This window comes from Nomascus leucogenys, chromosome 3, assembly GCF_006542625.1.
Source record: "Nomascus leucogenys isolate Asia chromosome 3, Asia_NLE_v1, whole genome shotgun sequence".
Classification (NCBI taxonomy): Eukaryota; Metazoa; Chordata; class Mammalia; order Primates; family Hylobatidae; genus Nomascus; species Nomascus leucogenys.
The window spans coordinates 95284320-95304277 of NC_044383.1; the positions used below are offsets into that span (position 1 = coordinate 95284320).

The 19958-nt window shown below is 39.1% G+C and overlaps 1 protein-coding gene across 6 annotated transcripts in view; it reads left to right on the top strand.

Annotated features, from left to right (window-relative positions):
• Nucleotides 1-19958, top strand: part of ARMC2 (armadillo repeat containing 2) — a 132839-nt gene that overhangs the window by 48671 nt on the left and 64210 nt on the right. For all 6 annotated transcript variants that reach the window (XM_030809536.1, XM_012505900.2, XM_003255541.3 and 3 more), the window contains 4 exons: nt 3001-3099; nt 7556-7731; nt 13720-13822; nt 15154-15377. In XM_030809536.1, the coding sequence (XP_030665396.1) occupies nt 3001-3099; nt 7556-7731; nt 13720-13822; nt 15154-15377 (602 nt within the window). The remainder of the gene's footprint in view (nt 1-3000; nt 3100-7555; nt 7732-13719; nt 13823-15153; nt 15378-19958) is intronic.

A 19958-nucleotide genomic window follows, 5' to 3' on the forward strand; every position in this document is an offset into this window, starting at 1 on the left:
TCCTATAATTCAGCTCTTTCTGAGGTGAATAAGTTATCCATTTTATTTGTCCTGAAAAACAGGTTGATAGTCATGGTTTCTCATAGAAGTTCTCTATTAAGCAGCATATTGCATAGGAGGTAAAAAATGCAGACTTGAACTTATTGGACTCAAAGTCTGGTTTCTAGTAAATTTAAGTGTGTCATAAATATGTGTCAACTAAATAACTCACCTGACTTATTTTCTGGCTTTCACTTGCCTTGATAAATGTTGATTTTATTTTATTTTTTATATACTTTGGACTTTGAATAGGTTAGTTATCCACAAATATGAGCAACTATGTTTTTTGTATTACTTGAATATTCATGTTTACTTTTAGAATCCATATCCATCAATTATCAAAGTTAAGGCAGATTCATAAAAACAATGACCCAAAAGATTGAGATGGTAGTCTACAAACTATCTGTAGTTCTAGAATCCCTGAGCCTGATGGGAAGTCAGTTAGAGTCTTGGTTTTGTGAATATTCATATATTTTGCTACAGGGTGCTGCCGCAGAAGACCTTACAGGGGTGGTATGTAATATGCAATGTGTATAACATATTGACTTTCTAAAATCCGTATGTTCCTGCATCCCAAACCACATCTGATACCAAAGGTTTTGGATAAGGGATTGTGAATCTGTACTGGTGTGGACTAATTTGTCCTAAAGACAATTCAATTTAGTATCTGATGGTGAAGTTTTGCATTGGGTTAGATAGATTATCTGAAACCTTGCTATTAAGGCTATTTACTGCACTGCAAATGTTTAATAATAGCTTTGTTGACAACCTCTTTCTATTTACTTTTGCTGCTTAGGTGATCTTGGATGCCCTGTGTGGGTCAGCTGCTCTTGGCAGTGGGAAGGGTTGATAAAAGGCAAGCCTAGACTTGCTGCAACTGGGAGTGGCCATTTCTAGCATGTAGTATAACGGGAAGGCCTGTGTGTTGGGTGGGATAGGTAGATTGTACAGCGTCCCTGCTTCTCCTGGGTGACATCAGCACCATTTGATGGTTTGAGGATTCATTTCAGAATTCAAATACATCTCTGAATTCAAATGAATTTTTAAATATATGCCATTACGTGTTATCTATGGGTTTCTCTGCTATTTTCACAGGTAATCATCAAGGCACTTTATGGGATTTCTTGATGCAGAGAATTTTATTTTAATCCATATTAATATTAAAAAATATTAATATGGATATTTACTAAGGTATTACACACATTCAATATGTGTTGTATATATTTTTCTCTTCAAGAAAAATAAGAATGCATTAGAGGCATTGGAAAATACAGAAGAGCACATAAAAGAAATTAATAATCCTAATCCCAATATTTAGAGATAACCATTGTTACCCCATTTTACAGAAGACAGGTGAAGCAATTTGCCTATAGTCAACCAGCTAGTAGGTGGCAGAGCTAGGATTCAAACCCAGATGGTGACTCTGAATCTGTGCTATTAATAGGCCTCCTGCTCAACTTGTCCTTTGTTTAAAGTAACCTGAAAATACATGGGCCATATACCCTTTTGCTCCTCTCTCTGTGTCTGTCTCTCTGTCTTTCTCTGTCTCTTCTCTCTCTCTTCCAACCTCTCACCTTCTGATTGTTCCTGATTTCTAACTCTTTGTGTGACATTTTTAGGGTCCAGGCAACTTCTGTGTGAACACTTAATTGGTACCAGGCCCACCCTGCCCCGAGAGGGCGTGGACTCCCTGACTTGATGTAGACCAAGTGTCAGATAAAGGACTTAAGTGGTGGTCTTCAGAGAAGGGAGACTGAGGAATACATCTCAGGACTGTTCAGTAATGCCTCAGCACAGCAATACCACCTCCAGCTACAGTCAGTGTTTTAGATCTTGAGATACTGCCTGTGTGAAATATAATCATAATTTACAGTTTCTAATATGAGTTACATTTTCCCCCAAATGTTACCCTTTAGTTGGCTAGTTTGCTGCAAGTCAGCATAGCTTTGAGGTCAAGTGCAGAGGCTGGGGAGCTATATGACCCTAGGCAGATAATTAATACACCTGGGCTCCACTTTCTTCACTTGCAAAATGGGGACAGTTTGGGAACCTCCTCATAGTGTTACTGCAAAAATGAAATGGAGGCCTCCTGCATCTAGAGTACACAGTCAATGGTTGCTATTCCCTACAACCCATCTTCACAGGCAGCATCTACTCTTGATGGCTTGGTAGTATCACACAGGCATGAGATACTGCAGGGGTGATAACCTGTTTGTATGCTTGTTTAATCAGGGAAATGAAATTAGTTATATACTGTATATTGCTAAAGGCTTGGCACTGAGCTCAGCTTTACCTATACCATGTCTTTTAATTCTCATACCCTTGAAGGCAAATATTCTGTTTTGCTGATGAGGAAACAGAGACTCATGAAGGATAAGAAACTGGACCCCATCACTCACCATGTCCATAATGGAGTTGGGATTTGAATTGAGATTTGTCAGTCCCCAAGGCCCGGGCTTTTCTGCTACACCACACAAAATCACTTGGCATTAATGCTACTGGCCCCATGTTAGTGTGGACATTTTATTTCTATAGAAAAGAAAGTCATTTTAGGTCTCCCTTTTAGAAAATTTTTCATTACACATTTTTAAAATCCTTATTCTTTACATATCCATAGTTATCTATTCTACATTACAGAGGGATAAGTTTAAGTAAAAATGTACTCAAAACTCTTCGCCTTACTGACAGTTAATCAGTATTTACAAAGCTTACTACTTTATGAAGTGACCAGATCATATTTTAAAGTTCTGACTTTTTTACATTATCCAGTCTGAGTTTAATTTGGGGTAATTTGATTAGAAGACCTGTAGTTCTAATGAGAAATAGTCAGTCTTGGGGAGCAAAAGGTAATTTAATTCTCTAGTTTATTAATTGTAGTGATGAATAGTAAAGGCTTTTGACCATGCTTCATGACAACTCCTTTTTCATAGCTTTTTCTCCTGTTCTGGATTTCTTTTGCAGTCCCAAAAGCTGACCTGCAAGAAAAGGACGCAGAAATAGAAGTAGACGAAGTCTTTTGGAATACAAGGATTGTACCGATTTTGCGTAAATTAGCAAAGGGTAAAAAACAAACAAACAAACAAAAAACCGTTTTTGTTTTTTTAAAAAAATACCTGTAGTTATTTATGTGTTCCCCATTGCCCTGATATTTTTAGTAAGTTTTCACTATCATTTCTATGAACATGTTCAAAAACAAATGAAGTCATCTATTTATTTACCCTGTGTGTGTTAAATATTACATGCACACATAATTTTTAGTAAGATTATGCTTTAAATGCACCAAGACAGCCAACTTCTAAAACTTCCTTTGTAATATAAATTAATTATCATTTCCTTTGCCCAAGGAAATGCTGGTTTAACCTCTCTCAGGTGGCTCTTCATACTCAAGAAAGTAAAAGATTAAAACAGATTTCAGGCTTGGAAGCTGAGTCTCATAAACTGGCGTCCTTGACAGGTGTGCCCGTGGTTTCCTTGGTCCAACTGGTATATGTCCTACTCTCTTGAAGGGAGCACATCTGTCAGGAATGCCACCCACAGATGGGAAATGGCCTGGGATGTGTCCCACCCTTGCGCTCTGAACTGCCCCAGAAGTGAAGGCCCACCATCGATGGGTCCCTGCAAGGGTAGGGAAAGCGTGTCATGGGATGGCCCTCCACTTTCTCCCTCTTTGCAGCTAGCTCCTCAAGGATTCTCTTTCTGAAGTTAACCAGGCTCCTCTGGAGCAGTGGTCATAGCCGTAGGGAGAGCCCAGGGCCTGGCACACAGTGCACAGTAAGCCTTTGCTAGGAGTTGTTGATGAGCAAACCAGCTTGGTAGCCACAGGAAGATGCTCTAAGAGAAGCAGGGTGAGTGAATCCTCCCCAGCAACCAAACAGGGACATGCTGCAAAAGACCTGATTACTGAAAAGTTCAAATGACCTCACCCCTCCTCTGCTCCCCATTGGTGCTTGGCTGTGTTCATGGTTAATGTGGGAGCCCTGGACAGGATTCTGGTCCCGGTGCTGCTACTCACTAAGCATATGGCCATGAGGAGTCACCTAGACTCTGTGTGCAATAGTGTTCTCACCTGCCAGACGAGGTGGAGATTAGGTTATCTAGAAAGGCTTCTGTAGCCCAAAGTCCTGAGGATATGAATGTGATGACTTTTTCCCCTCTAGAGTTACTATGTTCACCCTCATCTTAGTGTGCCACGTTAGCTTTGGGCCCTTTATTTCAGGAGATACGTGCAAACACTAATGAGAATAACGAGTCTGGGTAAGGGTTACACAAGAAAATATATTGCAAAACATTGAATGGGGACACTGAGTCAGTATTGTGAAGGCCTTTCTTATAGGAAGCCTTCCTACAGGAAAGAAGGATTTTTTTTTTTTTTTTTTTTTTTTTTGAGACAGAGGGTCGCTCTGTCACTCAGGCTGGAGTGCAGTGGCACAATCTCGGCTCACTGCAACCTCCGCCCCCCAGGTTCAAGCTATTCTCCTGCCTCAGCCTCTTGAGTAGCTGGGACTACAGGCATCTGCCACCATGCCTGGCTAATTTTTTTGTATTTTTAGTAAAGATGGGGGTTTCACCATCTTGGCCAGGCTGGTCTCAAACTCCTGACCTTATGATCCACCTGCCTTGGCCTCCCAAAGTGCTGGGATTACAGGCATGAGCCACCGCACCTGGCCTAATTTTTTTTTTCCTTTGAAACAGAGTCTTGCTCTGTTGCCCAGGCCGGAGTGCAGTGGCACGATCTCAGCTCACTGCAACCTCCATCTCCCGGGTTCAAGCAATTCTTGTGCCTCTGCTTCCTGAGTGGCTGGGATGACAGATGTGCACTACCACACCCTGCTAATTTTTTGTATTTTTAGTAGAGATGGGATTTTGCTATGTTGGCCAGGCTGGTCTCAAACTTGTGGCCTCAAGTGATCCATCTGCCTCGGCCTTCCAAAGTTTTGGGATTACAGGTGTGAGCCACTGAGCCCGGCTGGCATGTATTTCTTAGAAACAAAAGCATTCTCTTATATATCTGGAAATTACCATACAATACTATAAAAATCTTACTCAAATTTTGCCAATTTGTCCCAATAATTTCCTTTATAGAAAAAATAAAAGCCCGGATCACAAGTTCTCATCATTTGTCACGTCTCTTTCATGATCTTGATGTATTTGAGGAATATTTTACAGACTGTCCCGCAAGTTGGGTTTGTCTGATGTTTTCCTGTGATGAGCTCCAGGTTAGCATCTTGGGCAGGCAGAGCACATGAGTGCTGCTGTGTCCCTCTCAGCACCTCCTGCCAGGAGTACACGATGCTGATGCGTTCTGTTGCTGGTGGTGTCCCACAGCTGTACCCACTGTCAGGTTTTTATTCTTTCCTTTGTAATGAATACATATCTTGGGGATAGAAGTTACTCTGAGATTATGTTACTCTCTGTTACACATCAAACTTTTACCCACTAGATTTAGCCCCTTGCAAATCTTGATAGTTTGTAGATTCAAGTTGTCTTTTGAAGCTATAGAGCATTTATAACAAACTATTTGGTATAAAGGATTGATTTGAGCAATAGTTTAAAATTTGACCCTTGAGCCTTTCTTTCTAACCCCTTTTTAAAGCTAAAAACAAGTATTCTTGAGTAGAACCTACCAGGCTGAAGAGTTTGTGGAAGGAAGTCTTAGAAAAATACTTTGAGGACCACCCACTGCCAATGAGTGGCCCAGAGCCTGGACTTAGGGTTTGTAAAGAAACTGCCAGTCACAGAAGAATAAAACAACAAAACACAAGTGTTTCATACAATAGGAGTTCAGGTTTTTCCCTTTATTTAAAGTTAAGCTAAGTCATTTCCCATCAATTCATTCATTTAAGGGCATAACCAAAAGACATTGAAGGTTACTTAGCTATTGAGGTTTAAAATTTTTTCTTAGATGTTATTGTTGAAAAGAGCTAAAAATGGCCTGAGTCACTTCCTTCTGCAGGCACACACTTCCTCTATGTGGGCTTCTAAGAGCACATTATGGTATTTATTTAAGATTGGTTTCCTACTTTTAAATTTCATGAAGGAATCTATCAGAGATAATATTATTCAACAGAATATATTAGATTATTTTATTTCCCCTCATGTTCCATTTTTTTGTGCTATTTTTCTTCTTTGTATGCCAATTAGTGTGGCTACCACTTTCAAAAATTACTTTCCTAGGCTGGGTGTGGTGGCTCACACCTGTAATCCCAGGACTTTGGGAGGCCGAGGCAGGCAGATCACTTGAAATTAGGAGTTTGAGACCAGCCTGGGCAAAATGGCGAAACCCCATCTCTACCAAAAATAAGTTAGCCAGGCATGGTGACACGCGTCTGGAGTCCCAGCTACTCAGGAGGCTGAGGCAGGAGGATTGCTTGAGCCTGAGAGGTGGAGGTTGCAGTGAGCCAAGAATGCGCCACTGCACTCCGGTCTGGGTGACAGAGTGAGACTCCCTCTCAAAAAAATATATATATTACTTTCCTCACAATCATAATTATAAGATGAAAGGTTCAAGATCTCCCTGTTTCCTGACTAAAATATTTCTCCTTTTTTTAATTTAATTTTTTATTTTATTTTATTTTGGAAGTAGGATCTTGCTGTATTGCCCAGGCTTGCCCTGATCCTGGCATCAAGCAACCCTCCCACCTCGGCCTCCCAAAGTGCTGGATTTACAAAAATCTTTTTATTCTCCTGTTTTCTAATAACCACCTCCAGATAATGGTGGATTCTGTGACATTTCAGGCTTTTGTTCTATTAGAACCCTCTTTTCTTAGATGATGAGCATTGTTCTCATAGGAAAATACTGATCATTGTTTTTGTCAACAGATATATTAGAAAATGAATACGTGTGAAGTTATGCTATATACAGTATTCTATACAGCATTCTCACTGTACCATGTGCTGTTGGTAGAAAGATATGTAAGACTGGCTCACTTAGTGTGCCATCTATTTGAGGGCACTGGTCATATAACACAACACACACACATATGTACATGAAAAATAATTAACCTAAGGTAATGTTTGTTGAATGTGGAATAGTGCATCTTTTCTGAAGCAGCTACAACATAAACAGAACCTCAAAGGACCAAAAATAGTAGGAATGAGGGTTATGGAGAACATTTTAGGCCAGTAGAACTATGCAAAAAAGAATTGAAGGTCAAGATGCAAGTGGCATGCGTCTGTGAGACTGAGCAGAGCGCGGGCTGAGGTGGAGGGCGTCTGGAGTAAAGGAGGCCAACTGAAGCGGGTAGCAGTCCCATTCTTCAATACCTCTTTGAAAGACTGTGTATTCTAGATAAGCTAATGACTGATAAGCAATAAGTCAACATGGTAGGAGATGGATCAAAGGGATGAAAAAAATCAGGTAGATGGAAGTGATAAGAAAAGAAAAAAATAGAGTTCAGGAATTTGAAGATATCCAAGGAAATAATTACGGGGTTTTTACTCACACTGTCTGTGTTTGACACACTTGGAAACTTAACCTTAATTAGTAAGTGTTGCTTTACTCTTTTTGCTCTGACAGAAGAAAACCTTGAAACAGTTTGTGCTGCTTGCACACAACTTCATCATGCTTTAGAGGAAGGAAACATGCTCGGAAATAAATTTAAGAGAAGAAGTGTTCTCCTGAAGACCCTATGTAAACTAGTTGATGTTGGTTCAGACTCGCTCAGCCTTAAACTTGCAAAAATAATTCTAGCAGTAAGTTTTTCTTTCCTCTGGTCTAGTAGACTATATCACATAAAAGCTTTGTTTAATGCTTTATTTGTAAATATTACAAAGAATATTAGAAATGCAGTGTATTTGTTTAGAATCTTGGAAAAAAAATTAAGGTAATAAACTGACATCTCAGAATTTGACTAGGAAGTATTATCTAAGGAACTAAGGCTGAGTACATAGAAAATGTTCAAAGAAACTCAACGTTTTTGGACTGCAACTAAGTTAAAAAAAAAAAGAAGGAGGGAGAGAAAAGCAAGAAAGAAAAAGAAATAACTATAGGCAAATATGTTCAAAATGGTTGCTCAAATAACTTGACTGGAGATCAGTAGCAGATGGTACAGGCAGTGGTTTCTCTTGGACGCTTGATTCTGTCATATGATTTAATAAATAACTAAGTAATTTAGGCCACAGTCATAATAAACCAGGTGCTTTAGGAACCGGTGTGAAACCGAAAAACAGCTGCGTGTGGTCACAGGAAGGTACCTCAGTGGTCATAGAAGGCATTCACAAGGTGTGAGAAGAAAAGGCCAGACACCAAAAAAGAGTCTGTAGAAACTCTGTCTCAAACAAAATGATATCACTGTTTGAGGGGAGCACTTTGTTGTCACAGCCATAAACAGTTGGAACCAAAAGATAAGCCACAATTATTATAGAATGTTCTAAGAGAGCCGCTAAAACAAATGAATGAAGCCTTGTTTTCTTGGTTTCATACAAGTACAAGCTTTGTGCTAACACCCCATAATTTACAGAATTTAAAATCTTACAGTACACAGTGAAGGTAAGTGTTGGCATACTTACTATTAGTTAATAAGAATGCCACCTTTTCTTATTCTGATAATGAAGTATTTCATAAAGCAGAATTTTCTGAGCATATATCTATGTAATATCGGGGGAGGCTACATTCTTATTCAGCTGTCAAACTATTAACTCTCTTTTTAAAAATTGTGATATGTGGTCAAGAAAGCAATACTTCTTTGAAATAGTGATTTCACTCCAGGGCTCTGGTGGTACAGCAGCTGCCCAAAGATTGCCTTTGCTATTTTGATCTGGATCCTAGACGTTTTGTTCCATACCAAGCCAAAGAAAGAGAGAAAGAGTGAGGAGAAAAAAAAAAAAGAAAGAGCAAGAAGGAAAGGAAGGAGGAAGGAAGGAACATGAATTATTTTAATGCTTTGCAGAGTAAATATTATTTCGGTTATTAATGGTGTCATTCAAATTAATTATATATATGGCACAAATTTAACTATTTTAGGGCAAAAGGCTAAGTGATCTGCCAGGCAGTGAACATGTTTTGAACTAAACATATGATTAGATAAAGCCCTCTTGGTGACATTGACGGCCTTGCTGAATCAGGAGCAAGATGCTAGGCTAAACTCCAGAGTGCAGAGCTGGGTAGGTTTGCTTTTTGACTAGCTACAGAACCAGCAGTTCAGAAGGGAACTTCAAATCCATCAAGGCCAACTTCCCATCTACTGCCTGGATCTCCTGTAACATTCCAGACAAGATCTTGTTTAGCTTAGGCCTTGGTGATGCGGTCCTATGTAAAATGTTAAAAGACTACATCATAAGAACTGTTGAAGAAGAAAAAATTAGCAAAAACTAAAGCTATATTGGACTAAGAAGTTTTTCACAACTTCTCTCTGCCTATTTATTGGCAAATACTGGCAAATGAAAGTTTTCCAGTCGTCTTAATTTTAATCTTTGTGTCAAAAACTCTTACAAAATAATATACAAAAATATATAAACTTAAATGTTACTATATTAAGATTTTTTAAAGGAGTACAAACAAATATATACAGTATGAATGTGACTATATTTAGGAGGGAAAAAATCTAGCGCCCTATGTACAGGGTAAAAAAAGAAAAGAAATACCAATACCAACTGTGATGCTATATAGTGATACTATTATGAGAGATTTTAAACTTTTCTTACTTTAATTTACCAAATTTACTTTAAATAGAATAAACTACTGTTTTTAACATAAGAAGAAAACTACCCTACCACAAGAACCTACTTTGTTCCAAGACTCTTCTTTTTCTTAAAGACAAGATCTCGCTCTTGTCACCCACGGCTGGAGTACAGTGGCGAGATCACAGCTCACTGCAGTCTCAAACTTCTGGGCTCAAGTGATCCTTCTGCCTCAGCCTCCCAAGGAGCTTAGGACCACAGGCATGCACCACCACACCTGGCTAATTTTTAAAAAATGTTTTATAGAATTGGGGTCTCGCTATGATGCCCAGGCTGGTCTCAGACTCCTAGCCTTGAGCAATTCTCCCACTTTGGCCTCCCAAAGTGCTGGGATTACAGTTGTGAGCCACGGCACCTGGCCAGAGACTCTTCTTGACACTGGGAATACAAGTGAATAAACTAGCTCCTGCCTCTGGGGTTGCCACTGTAGCAGGGCAGACAGACAGCAAACACAGCAGGTACCAAAGGAGATAATGAGAGTTAAGGGAGAAAAATAAAACAGAGCAAAGGAAAGGGAGAGTAACAGGGAATTTTTAAAATAAGATCGTCTACATCCCTTGCATAAGTGTAAGATTTTATTATCTTTTCATGTCTTAAAGTCATAATTTTATGATTAACAATGGAGAAGCAGTACAAATTTGCTCTGAGTGTAAATTGACATTATAGCAGGCCTGGAAATTGTGGTTGTCTTTTTTCTTTTCTTTGTTTTCTTTTTTGTTTTTTCTTCTTATTGTTTTAATGAAAATTCTGATACAAGGTTTTGTTTTGTTTTGTTTTCCTTTGCCACTTTTTACTAAAAATGTAAGATTTGTTGGGGAAAAGCAAAGTGAGTTGTATTCATTTTTTTCATGAAGTTTTATTAAGTATGGAACACATCTTACATACTACATATAGAAAGAGTAATAAATTGTGATTTGACCTCAAGGACTCACAATCTAGTAGAATATAGTCAACCAATTCAAATATATTCCCAAATATTAGGAATAATATATATTTCCATCAATATAGAAATGTTCTTCTGTTTTCTTAAGCCCGCTTATTTTCTGGGGGGTTTTAAACAATATTATTTTAAATACCTAATCATTAAACATTTATTAAGGTTCCCATTTCCTGTTTTCCTCCTGGGAACAGAAGGAATCTCCATTCTGCCATGTGTTACAGTTTCTGAGGCTTCCACAACAGTGTTTCCCAGACTTCACTGTGCACATGCATCCCCTGGGGATCTTGTAAAATGCAGATTCTGAGTCGGTAGTGCTGGGTGGGGCCTGAGATTCTGCATTCCTAATACATGCCCAGGTGATGCCGAGATGGTTCTGTGACCTATCTGAGGCACGCACTCCTCAAGTGCAAAATGGGAACGACAACACCAAATTTCCGGAATAACTTTTGTAAGTGGCCTAGTGCAGGAGGGTATGCAGAAGCTGCCCCACAGGCAGTGCTCCCCTCCCCAGGCCCCTGCAGCTGGGGGCTGACCGTGGCCGTCTTGGTGTCTTCTGCAGTGAGCAGCACAGTGCCTGGTACACATCAGGTGCCAGTAAATACCTGTGGATCAAACACAGAACAAATACTTAACAAATATGCCTGACAGATCCTATTATGTTTTTTTAAAGTAACTGAAAACTCATTAATAAAATGTGGGAGGCTGAGGTGGGAGGATTGTTTGAGCCTGCTAGTTCGAGACCAGCCTGGGCAACATCTCTACAAAATGTTGAAAAAATTAGCCAGGCAGGGTGGCACATGCCTATAGTCCCAGCTGCTCTGATGGCTGAGGCAAGAGAGTTGATTGAGCCCATGAGGTCAAGGCTGCAGTGAGCTGTGATGGCGGCATCACTGCACTCCAGCCTGGGTGAAAGAGCAAGACCCTGTCTCTGAAAAAAAGAAAAGAGAGAGAGAGAGAAATGTGGTAGTCGGGCATGGTGGCTCAAACCTGTAATCCTAGCACTTTGGGAGGCCCAAGGTGGGTGGATCACTTGAGGTCAGGAGTTCAAGACCAGCCTGGCCAAGATGGTGAAACCCCGTCTCTACTAAAAATACAAAAATTAGCCAGTCATGGTGGCATGTGCCTGTAATCCCAGCTACTTGGGAGGGTGGGGCAGGAAAATCACTTGAGCCCGGGAAGCAGAGCTTGCAATGAGCCGAGATCACGCCCTTGCACTCTAAGCTGGGGAAGAAGAGTGAAACTCCGTCTCAAAAAATAATTAAATAACTTTAAAGATAGTTTTTAATAATAAACTAATCACCTATATACCATCCTTTTCAAACAAATAATTTTTTGTTCAGATGACCTTATTCCTACAAATATATTTTTACACCTTTGCAATGAGGGCACATATTATTTCCATCTAATAATAGGTTATAAATGTTTCCCTTTTTAGACATAATGTTCACAGTTATGCTTTTTTGTGACTGCTTAATATGAATAGTATTGATGTCCCACAATTTAATGAACTATTCCCTAATATTGGATACTTAGGATGTTTTTTGTTTTTCTTTTTTACTGCTTTAGATAAATACATAGCTAACTCAGACCATTTGATTCGGTCAGTAATCCTATACTTTGCTTTATATATATAAAAAAAAACTATATTTCCTTATCACCCTGTGTTTAATTTACTTAGATATTTTTGTACGATTTAGAAGGTAATTTTTTCTTTTCTTTTCTTTTTATTTTTTGACATGGAGTCTCACTCTGTCACCCAGGCTGGAGTGCAGTGGCGCGATCTCAGCTCACTGCAACCTCCGCCTCCCGGGTTCAAGTGATTCTCCTACCTCAGCCTCCTGAGTAGCTGGGATTACAGGCGCGTGCCACCACACCTGGCTAATTTTTGTATTTTTAGTAGAGATGGGGTTTCACCATGTTGGTCACCTCATGATCCACTGGCCTCAGCCTCCCAAAGTGCTGGGATTATAGACATGAGCCACTGTGCCCGGCCTAGAAGGCAATTTTCAACTTTGGATGTTACTTGTGATTATCTCAAAGCATTCCAGAAATAGACCTTAAAAAGAAATATATGTATGTCATCAAATTAAGCAGTATTACTTTTAAATTTTCTTTTATACAAATGATAAAAAAGACCAAAACTTTCCCCGTTTCTTTTCTTTCCTTCATCTCTACTATGTGTTCTTTTCTAAATTAATGTGAAATGTTGGTATTCATCTTCCTCTACTTTTGTGTTTTAATGCAATTACTCTAATTAAATTTATTAACAGTGTACTGCACCTCTTTCTTCCTCATATACTCCTTTAAAAGTAATAATTGCATATATAAATATGAGACTTGGCTGGGTGTGGTGGCTCACACTTGTAATCTCAACACTGGGAGGCTGAAGTGGGAGGATTGTTTGAGCCTGCTAGTTCGAGACCAGCCTGGGCAACATCTCTACAAAAAAAATGTTGAAAAAATTAGCCAGGCATCCATGCCTATAGTCCCAGCTGCTCTGGCGGCTGAGGCAAGAGAGTTGATTGAGCGCACGTGGTCAAGGCTGCAGTGAGCTGTGATGGCGGCATCACTGCACTCCAGCCTGGGTGAAAGAGCAAGACCCTGTCTCTGAAAAAAAGAAAAGAGAGAGAGAGAGAGACTTTATGAAGTAAGAAATAAATATGGAGAACAGATTGGAGGTTCCTCAAAAAACTAAAAATAGAGCTACCATATGATCTGGCAACCCCACTGCCAGGTATATACTCAGAAGAAAGGATATCAGTATATCGAAGATATATCTGCACTCCTGTGTTTATTCCACAGTATTCACAATCGCTAAGATCTGTCATTAAAATGTTTATTCTAAAGATAATTTATATTGTGTTTACTCTAATTGAGTTAATTAGATACCACAGTTGGCAAATATGTGGTCTAAATTTTTCAAAGTTGATTTCTTTAGAACTTTTCTTCATGTTTAAAAATACTGTTGCTATACTTTAAAAATAGATGTTGTGGTTTATTTTTTTTTAATACAGCATGTCTTTATTTCCTTCTGCAATAGAGATGTGTTTCTTTCTCTGCAGCTTAAAGTGAGTAGAAAGAATCTTCTTAATGTCTGCAAACTTATATTTAAAATTAGCAGGAATGAGAAGAATGATTCTTTGATTCAAAATGACAGCATTCTGGGTGAGTGTCATTCAGTGCTACTATTGAGCAAATGTACTTGAGTAAAAATTAGAAGTCTGGAGAGAAAATGTATAATCAATGATAGCAAGAATATTTTGTTTTCTAGAAACATGCAGAAGTTATGCGATGCTCATTTTACTTCATCCTTCTCTGTTTTCCACATTTAGTTGAATGCATCCTGTGGTAGTTTGCTCTTTTCCTTCAACACCTGTAGTAACATTATGTGACTTTACAAAGTGTTCCCCATTTAAGAATTCATTTCCTGGACTTGGATTTAATATATAGAAAAATGCATTTAATAGTATTTGACATAGTTGAAAATTTTAGTCTTTTAATATGCTAGGAATGACTAAAAGTTGAAAGACATCTATAACTGTTATAGAAACCTGACATCAAAATGTTTCAAATTTGTAGGTAAGGAAGTTTTATTACACGTTATCTAGCTAATGCCTAATTTTTGTTGTACTTCTAAATAATTAAGATACCTAGTTACCTAAATGGAAATCTTTTTATGAATTAATATTGCTGATACAAGAAAAGAAAATACAAAGTATTTTCCATGCAGCAACATGGAAAATACTTTGAGTTCTCTTTTTGCAACATAGGATAAATTATCTTTTCATCTTTCTTTGCCCCTGGCAGATAGGGACAAAACCAGTACTGAAAGAAATGTCTAATGTTGAATCAACTAATTAAGAATTGTAGACTGAAAACAATCATCTCAAATTATTACATTGACATTAATATAATGAAATGTGAGATATGCATTATTAACATTATTGGATTTGCCTGGATTACTCGTAAAACCAAGTAGTGGCGTGTTATTTGAATAAATGTTCTTAAGTTGTCTTGAGAAAAGGATAGGTGTTATATTCAAGTTATCTTTCTAGGGTGATTGAGATTTTTTTTTTAAGCTCCTGTCATGGATTTCCCACTAATAATACAGCAACAAATTTATTCTTAAAGGCTTGTTGAAATTTAACTCTGAAATGTGTTAAATTATTAGTATTCTATGACTCAAAATTTTTGTAACAAAAAATAAAGGTCAATACATAATTAGTAAGAGGCAAGGAATGACATTAATTAAAAGAATACTTTCTCATTTATTTATTAACAATCCCATCCTTCTGCTGAATTTACTATTACAGAGATTTGTCTTAGCTAAAAGTAAGCTTTTCTCTTTATACTGTGTAACTCTTAACAAGCACTTGAATGTAGATTTTGATAAATATATTTTACAAAGTGTATTTTATGTTCACACACAAGTGCTTTAATATATTTCTCTCTAGCTGTTATACTCAGACATTTATAATAATTCATCTCTTTGACAGAATCATTATTGGAGGTACTAAGAAGTGAAGACCTGCAAACTAACATGGAAGCTTTTTTATACTGTATGGGGTCTATAAAGTTCATTTCTGGAAATCCGGGATTTCTTAATGAAATGATCAGCAAAGGTGCTGTGGAAATACTGATAAATTTGATAAAGCAAATAAATGAGAACACCAAGAAATGTGGTACATGTTTGCCTAATTCAGGCCACTTGCTAGTCCAGGTAAGCATTTTACTTGAAAAGGTTAGATGTGTAAAATTAGTTTTCACATTGCCTAATGCCAGTTATAAAAGGATGGCACGCAAGAGGCCCCTACAGCCAGGTGCGGGTGCCTGGCCTCCAAGGGCAGCAGCCATAGCCCACCTCCACCCCATGAGGGCCTGGTGCCTGTGTCCTGGACAGGCTATTCCATGGCTATTACCAGAGCAGCTCTCCACACAGCATGCACTTTCACTGCCCTGCGGAGAAAGCAGGCCTGGAAGAAGGAAAAAGTTGTACCTCTCTGCAAAACAATTGCATGTTAGAGTCAAAATTTTAACAAGCTGTTTAGAGTGTTGAAGATGGGCCTGGCCTGGAGATGATTTACGATGACTGGTAGCTAATGTCATTACTCTTGCATCTTCAGTAAGAAACAGAAGGTAATGGGATTGAGTGGACAGTCATTGAGGTGGGTATTTAGATACCAGGCAACCCCGAGACTGTAGGAATGCAGGGAACAAAACTGGACGCATTGAATATAAACAGAGCAGGTAGACCAATTTTGTTATATGTTAGGGTTTTATTACTTCCGTTGTAGCAGATTAAATTTCGTAGTTAAATTATTTTCACTGGAGCTGCTCTGGCTTGGATACTCTTTTTTAGATGAGATTTTACTCTTTAATAGCATTCGTATATCAAATAATAGCATCTTTGATGTAATAATTCATAGGATTTGAAATGTGTTTGTCAATTAATGAGGATTGATTGAGTACTCACAGCACTCTAAGCCATTGGGAAACTGTGTTAAACATTAGATTTAGGCCCTGCCTTCAAGATGCTTAAAATATTTGGGATGATTATTAATTTTGGACTTTGTGGTCTGTCTCCATTTTGAAGAAGATCGTGAAAACCTCTTTTAGTCGTCAATGATGCACAGTTTTTCTGTATGCCCTGTTTTGGCTAGGAAACTTCAGAAATATGATTTTCCATGCTCCCAGTGTTATCAAATCATTCAGTTTTTTCCTTCAATGGAAATAGTAATTTCTGATTATAGAATATTTATATTTCCTGTTAAAATGCTGAAAAGTATAAGGAAGAATATAAAAATCACCTGCAATTTTTTCACCCTGAGATAACACCTCCAGCATTTTGGTGGTCATTTATATACATATACATAATTTAATAGAATTCTCACTTTTTAAATAGCCCATTACTTTTAATAGTCACTTTTGTTTGTTTTCTATCATTCTCTTCCCTCCCTGTTTCTCCTTCTGGTTTATCCATCTAGCTAACATTGTTTACACTGATGTGTTCAGCACCTTTTAATACACACACAAGATTTAACAAATGGAATATTCTATGCCCTTCTCTCTCCTCATTTAACAATATGTAGTAAAAATCCCTTGAGTTAACCCTAAAGACTTATTTAATTCTTCTTAATGACTGCATAATATTCTGTGATTAGGATATATCTCAAATTCTCAGCCATTCCCATATTGAGATATTCACTGTTTTAAATTTTTATGTAACAGCTTATGGGATTCTTGTCTAGTTAATCTCTTTCCAACCCCATCTTATACATATATAAATGTTGTTTGCTGTTTGCACAACTATATCACTGTGCATGTGTCTGTGTGTGTGCATGTGTGTATGTGTGCGTGCACACACATCAGTTGGTATGAAGGAAAGTTGAGCGTTACTGTGACCAAAAATATATCAAATCAAGAAAGGGGACCTCTGGTGTGCATATACAGTATATTACTCCCTGTGTTACTCTTTTATGTCCCTTTTGCCTGGATTCAGCATCCTTAGGTGCAAACTGATTCACCAGGTCGGATCCCCCCTCCTTTCCTGACATTTGTGTCCCCCCACTTCTAGGGGGCGCTGTAGAATTTCCTCCTCACTGCCCACCACCACCTGCCACCACCTGATGGCAGTGGGCTCTGTCATTGTCTCCAAAGCCTTCCTTGGATCCAGCCCAAGGCCTGGCATGGGTGGCCCACACCCCTGTCTAGCAGGAGAAAATGGAGCCCATGATGGCATCCACCTGAACTTACCCCAGCTGTGGTCACCAAATGCCATTTGTATCAACTGTATCACTGTTTGTGTGTTTACAGATTTGGGGAGGAAAAAGACATTGTTTTAGTCTTTGTCATTTGCAGAATCCCCTGAATGGGACATTTCCTCATATTTAATGAAAAAAAAAGCTGTTTTGTATCATACAAATGATAAAATGTAAGCAATAAGACTTCACTCCAAGAGCAGATGAAAGCCTCTGCTTTTGTTAATGTGTAACACTGACTGACTTTTCACCAGTCGGTTCATGTGCAAATTCAGCCAGACAGATCTGGCCACAAGCAGAAGTGTCTGTTTACACCAGCTTTGAGAACCTGGTAACTCCAGCTCAGGAGGCATTTTTTTTTTTTTTCCTTTTGAGACTGAGTTTTGCTTTTGTCACCCAGGCTGGAGTGCAATGGTGTGACCTCGGCTCACTGCAACCTCCACCTCCCAGGTTCAAGCGATTCTCCTGCCTCAGCCTCCTGAGTAGCTGGGATTACAGGCACCTGCCACCACGCCTGGCTAATTTTTTTTGTATTTTTAGTAGAGACAGGGTTTCGCCATGTTGGCCAGGCTAGTCTCGAACTCGTGACCTCAGGTGATCTGCCCACCTTGGCCTCCCAAAGTGCTGGGATTATAGGTGTGAGTTACTGTGCCTGGCCAGGAGGCATTTTTAAAAGTGGCTTTTTTCAATTGAAATAAATTACTCGTGGCTGTAGTAAGAATAAAATAATGTCTGCCAGCCAGAGAGAACATGATGAGGACCAAAAAGATACAAGCAGGCAACATCTAGTGGCGTGACTGCTTTTCTTCTACAACTTTCAATCCCAAGAACCTCAGTAGCTTTGGCCCACTTTCTGGGGACCTCATATTATAAAACTTCGCTTGCTTTAACATCTGGCACAGCGTTAGAGTTACCTTGTTTTCCAAAAGCAGCTCCGTTGGGCCCATTGAAAGAGTGGAAAACATCTTCCAAAGCTGGACCCTGAAGATTGTACAGGATTTGGGAAACTAGAACAAAGGGAAAAGGGTGTTGAACACTCAAGTGGGAAATAAATAAGGTGTGTTTGGGAGGTGCTGAAGAGGTAGGGCTGTCTAGAGTAGAGATTCTGTGTGGGAATCTTGGAAGGTGAGATTCAGAAGGTACAGCCACGAATCTCGAATACCAGCTGCCAAGAGTGGACTTGGGGCAACAAGGAGCAGTTGGAGGTGAGTGCATGGGAGGACGTGATGAGATCAGAGCGGCAGAAAGATGAATGTGCACAAAATGTTAAACAGATAAAGACCAAATAGCTGAAAAGTGATGGGAGGAGAATGTATCCGTGGTACATGACAGATTGGAGGGCTAAGATCTCAAACACAGCAGCCCCAGTTAAGAGTCATTGCTGCAGTTAGATTTTAGACTGATTAGAATGGAGATAAAGGAATGGGTATGAAAGAAAAGCTCCTTCAAAGCAGATGGACTAATGTTGCTTAGAGGAAAAAAAACACAGTGTTGAACTTTGAAAGGTCTTCTTTGTGTTGTTTCTTACATATATGTATATGTATGGCTGTATGCATTGATATATGTTTATCACCTGGTGGCTGAAATCAAGAGACGCTCATTTCACAAGTTTTGTGGTGTGGCTGCTCTGTGCCAGGCATGTTCTGGGTGATGAGTAAGACAGGAGAGCTGCCAGTAGGCACCTACTTTTTGGTGATCTCTGTATCCAGATAATAGTATTCCAATGCTTATTCTTCTGCAAAATTATGGTACTTCCACATGGCCAACATTGCATTCAGTTCTGCATGTCAGACATGTAATAGCATTTTGAGAAGGACAAGATGCTCAATCAAGAAGACTGAGAAACTGGGTGCTGCCACCTGTGCATCAAGTCAAAGTGTGAATAGTCCCAGGCTGGCAAAACTGGAGATGCGAGTTTGTCTGTAAAGTCGTAAGAGTAAAGCAGGTTAAACTGTGCATGTTCACTGAACTCCAGAACACTAGAATTTAGGGGGAGCTCCCGGAACTTGGAAAAAGAGAAATATAGGCCAACTAACAGGGAAGGCCCCTAAATGCCAGTAGTAAATTGCACCACCAAGGAGGTGGCACAGATGGAAAGAAGGACTTGTCAATGTTGCTCTAGAATGGATTATCATGAGGTGTTAGGGTTCATCTGTGACCTTTAAAGAGCAACAGTCGGGCAGGCATGACACAGGAGCTGAAGGAAACTCCTGGAGTCACCTCCATCTGAAAGTCTGTTTTGGTCTCTGTTGTACTCTTTTCCCGAGAACAGAGAAGAGTCTTCTGTCTGTCACAATCACAACCATGCCCAAATTCTCCCGGTGTCTCCTTTGTCCTCTGTGTCTTGAGAACATCATGTACAAAGCTGCTTTGCTGTAATTGAAGGAAATCTCAATGTACTTACATTAACAGCTAGGTAATTTATAGGTGTACAATGTAACTATTAAAGCTCAGATTGACTTGAACTTGCATGCCTATTTTTTGGATTCACTTGTACTTCCAATCTGTTTTTTCTTTACAGCCTGACCCACTTGATTTTGAAT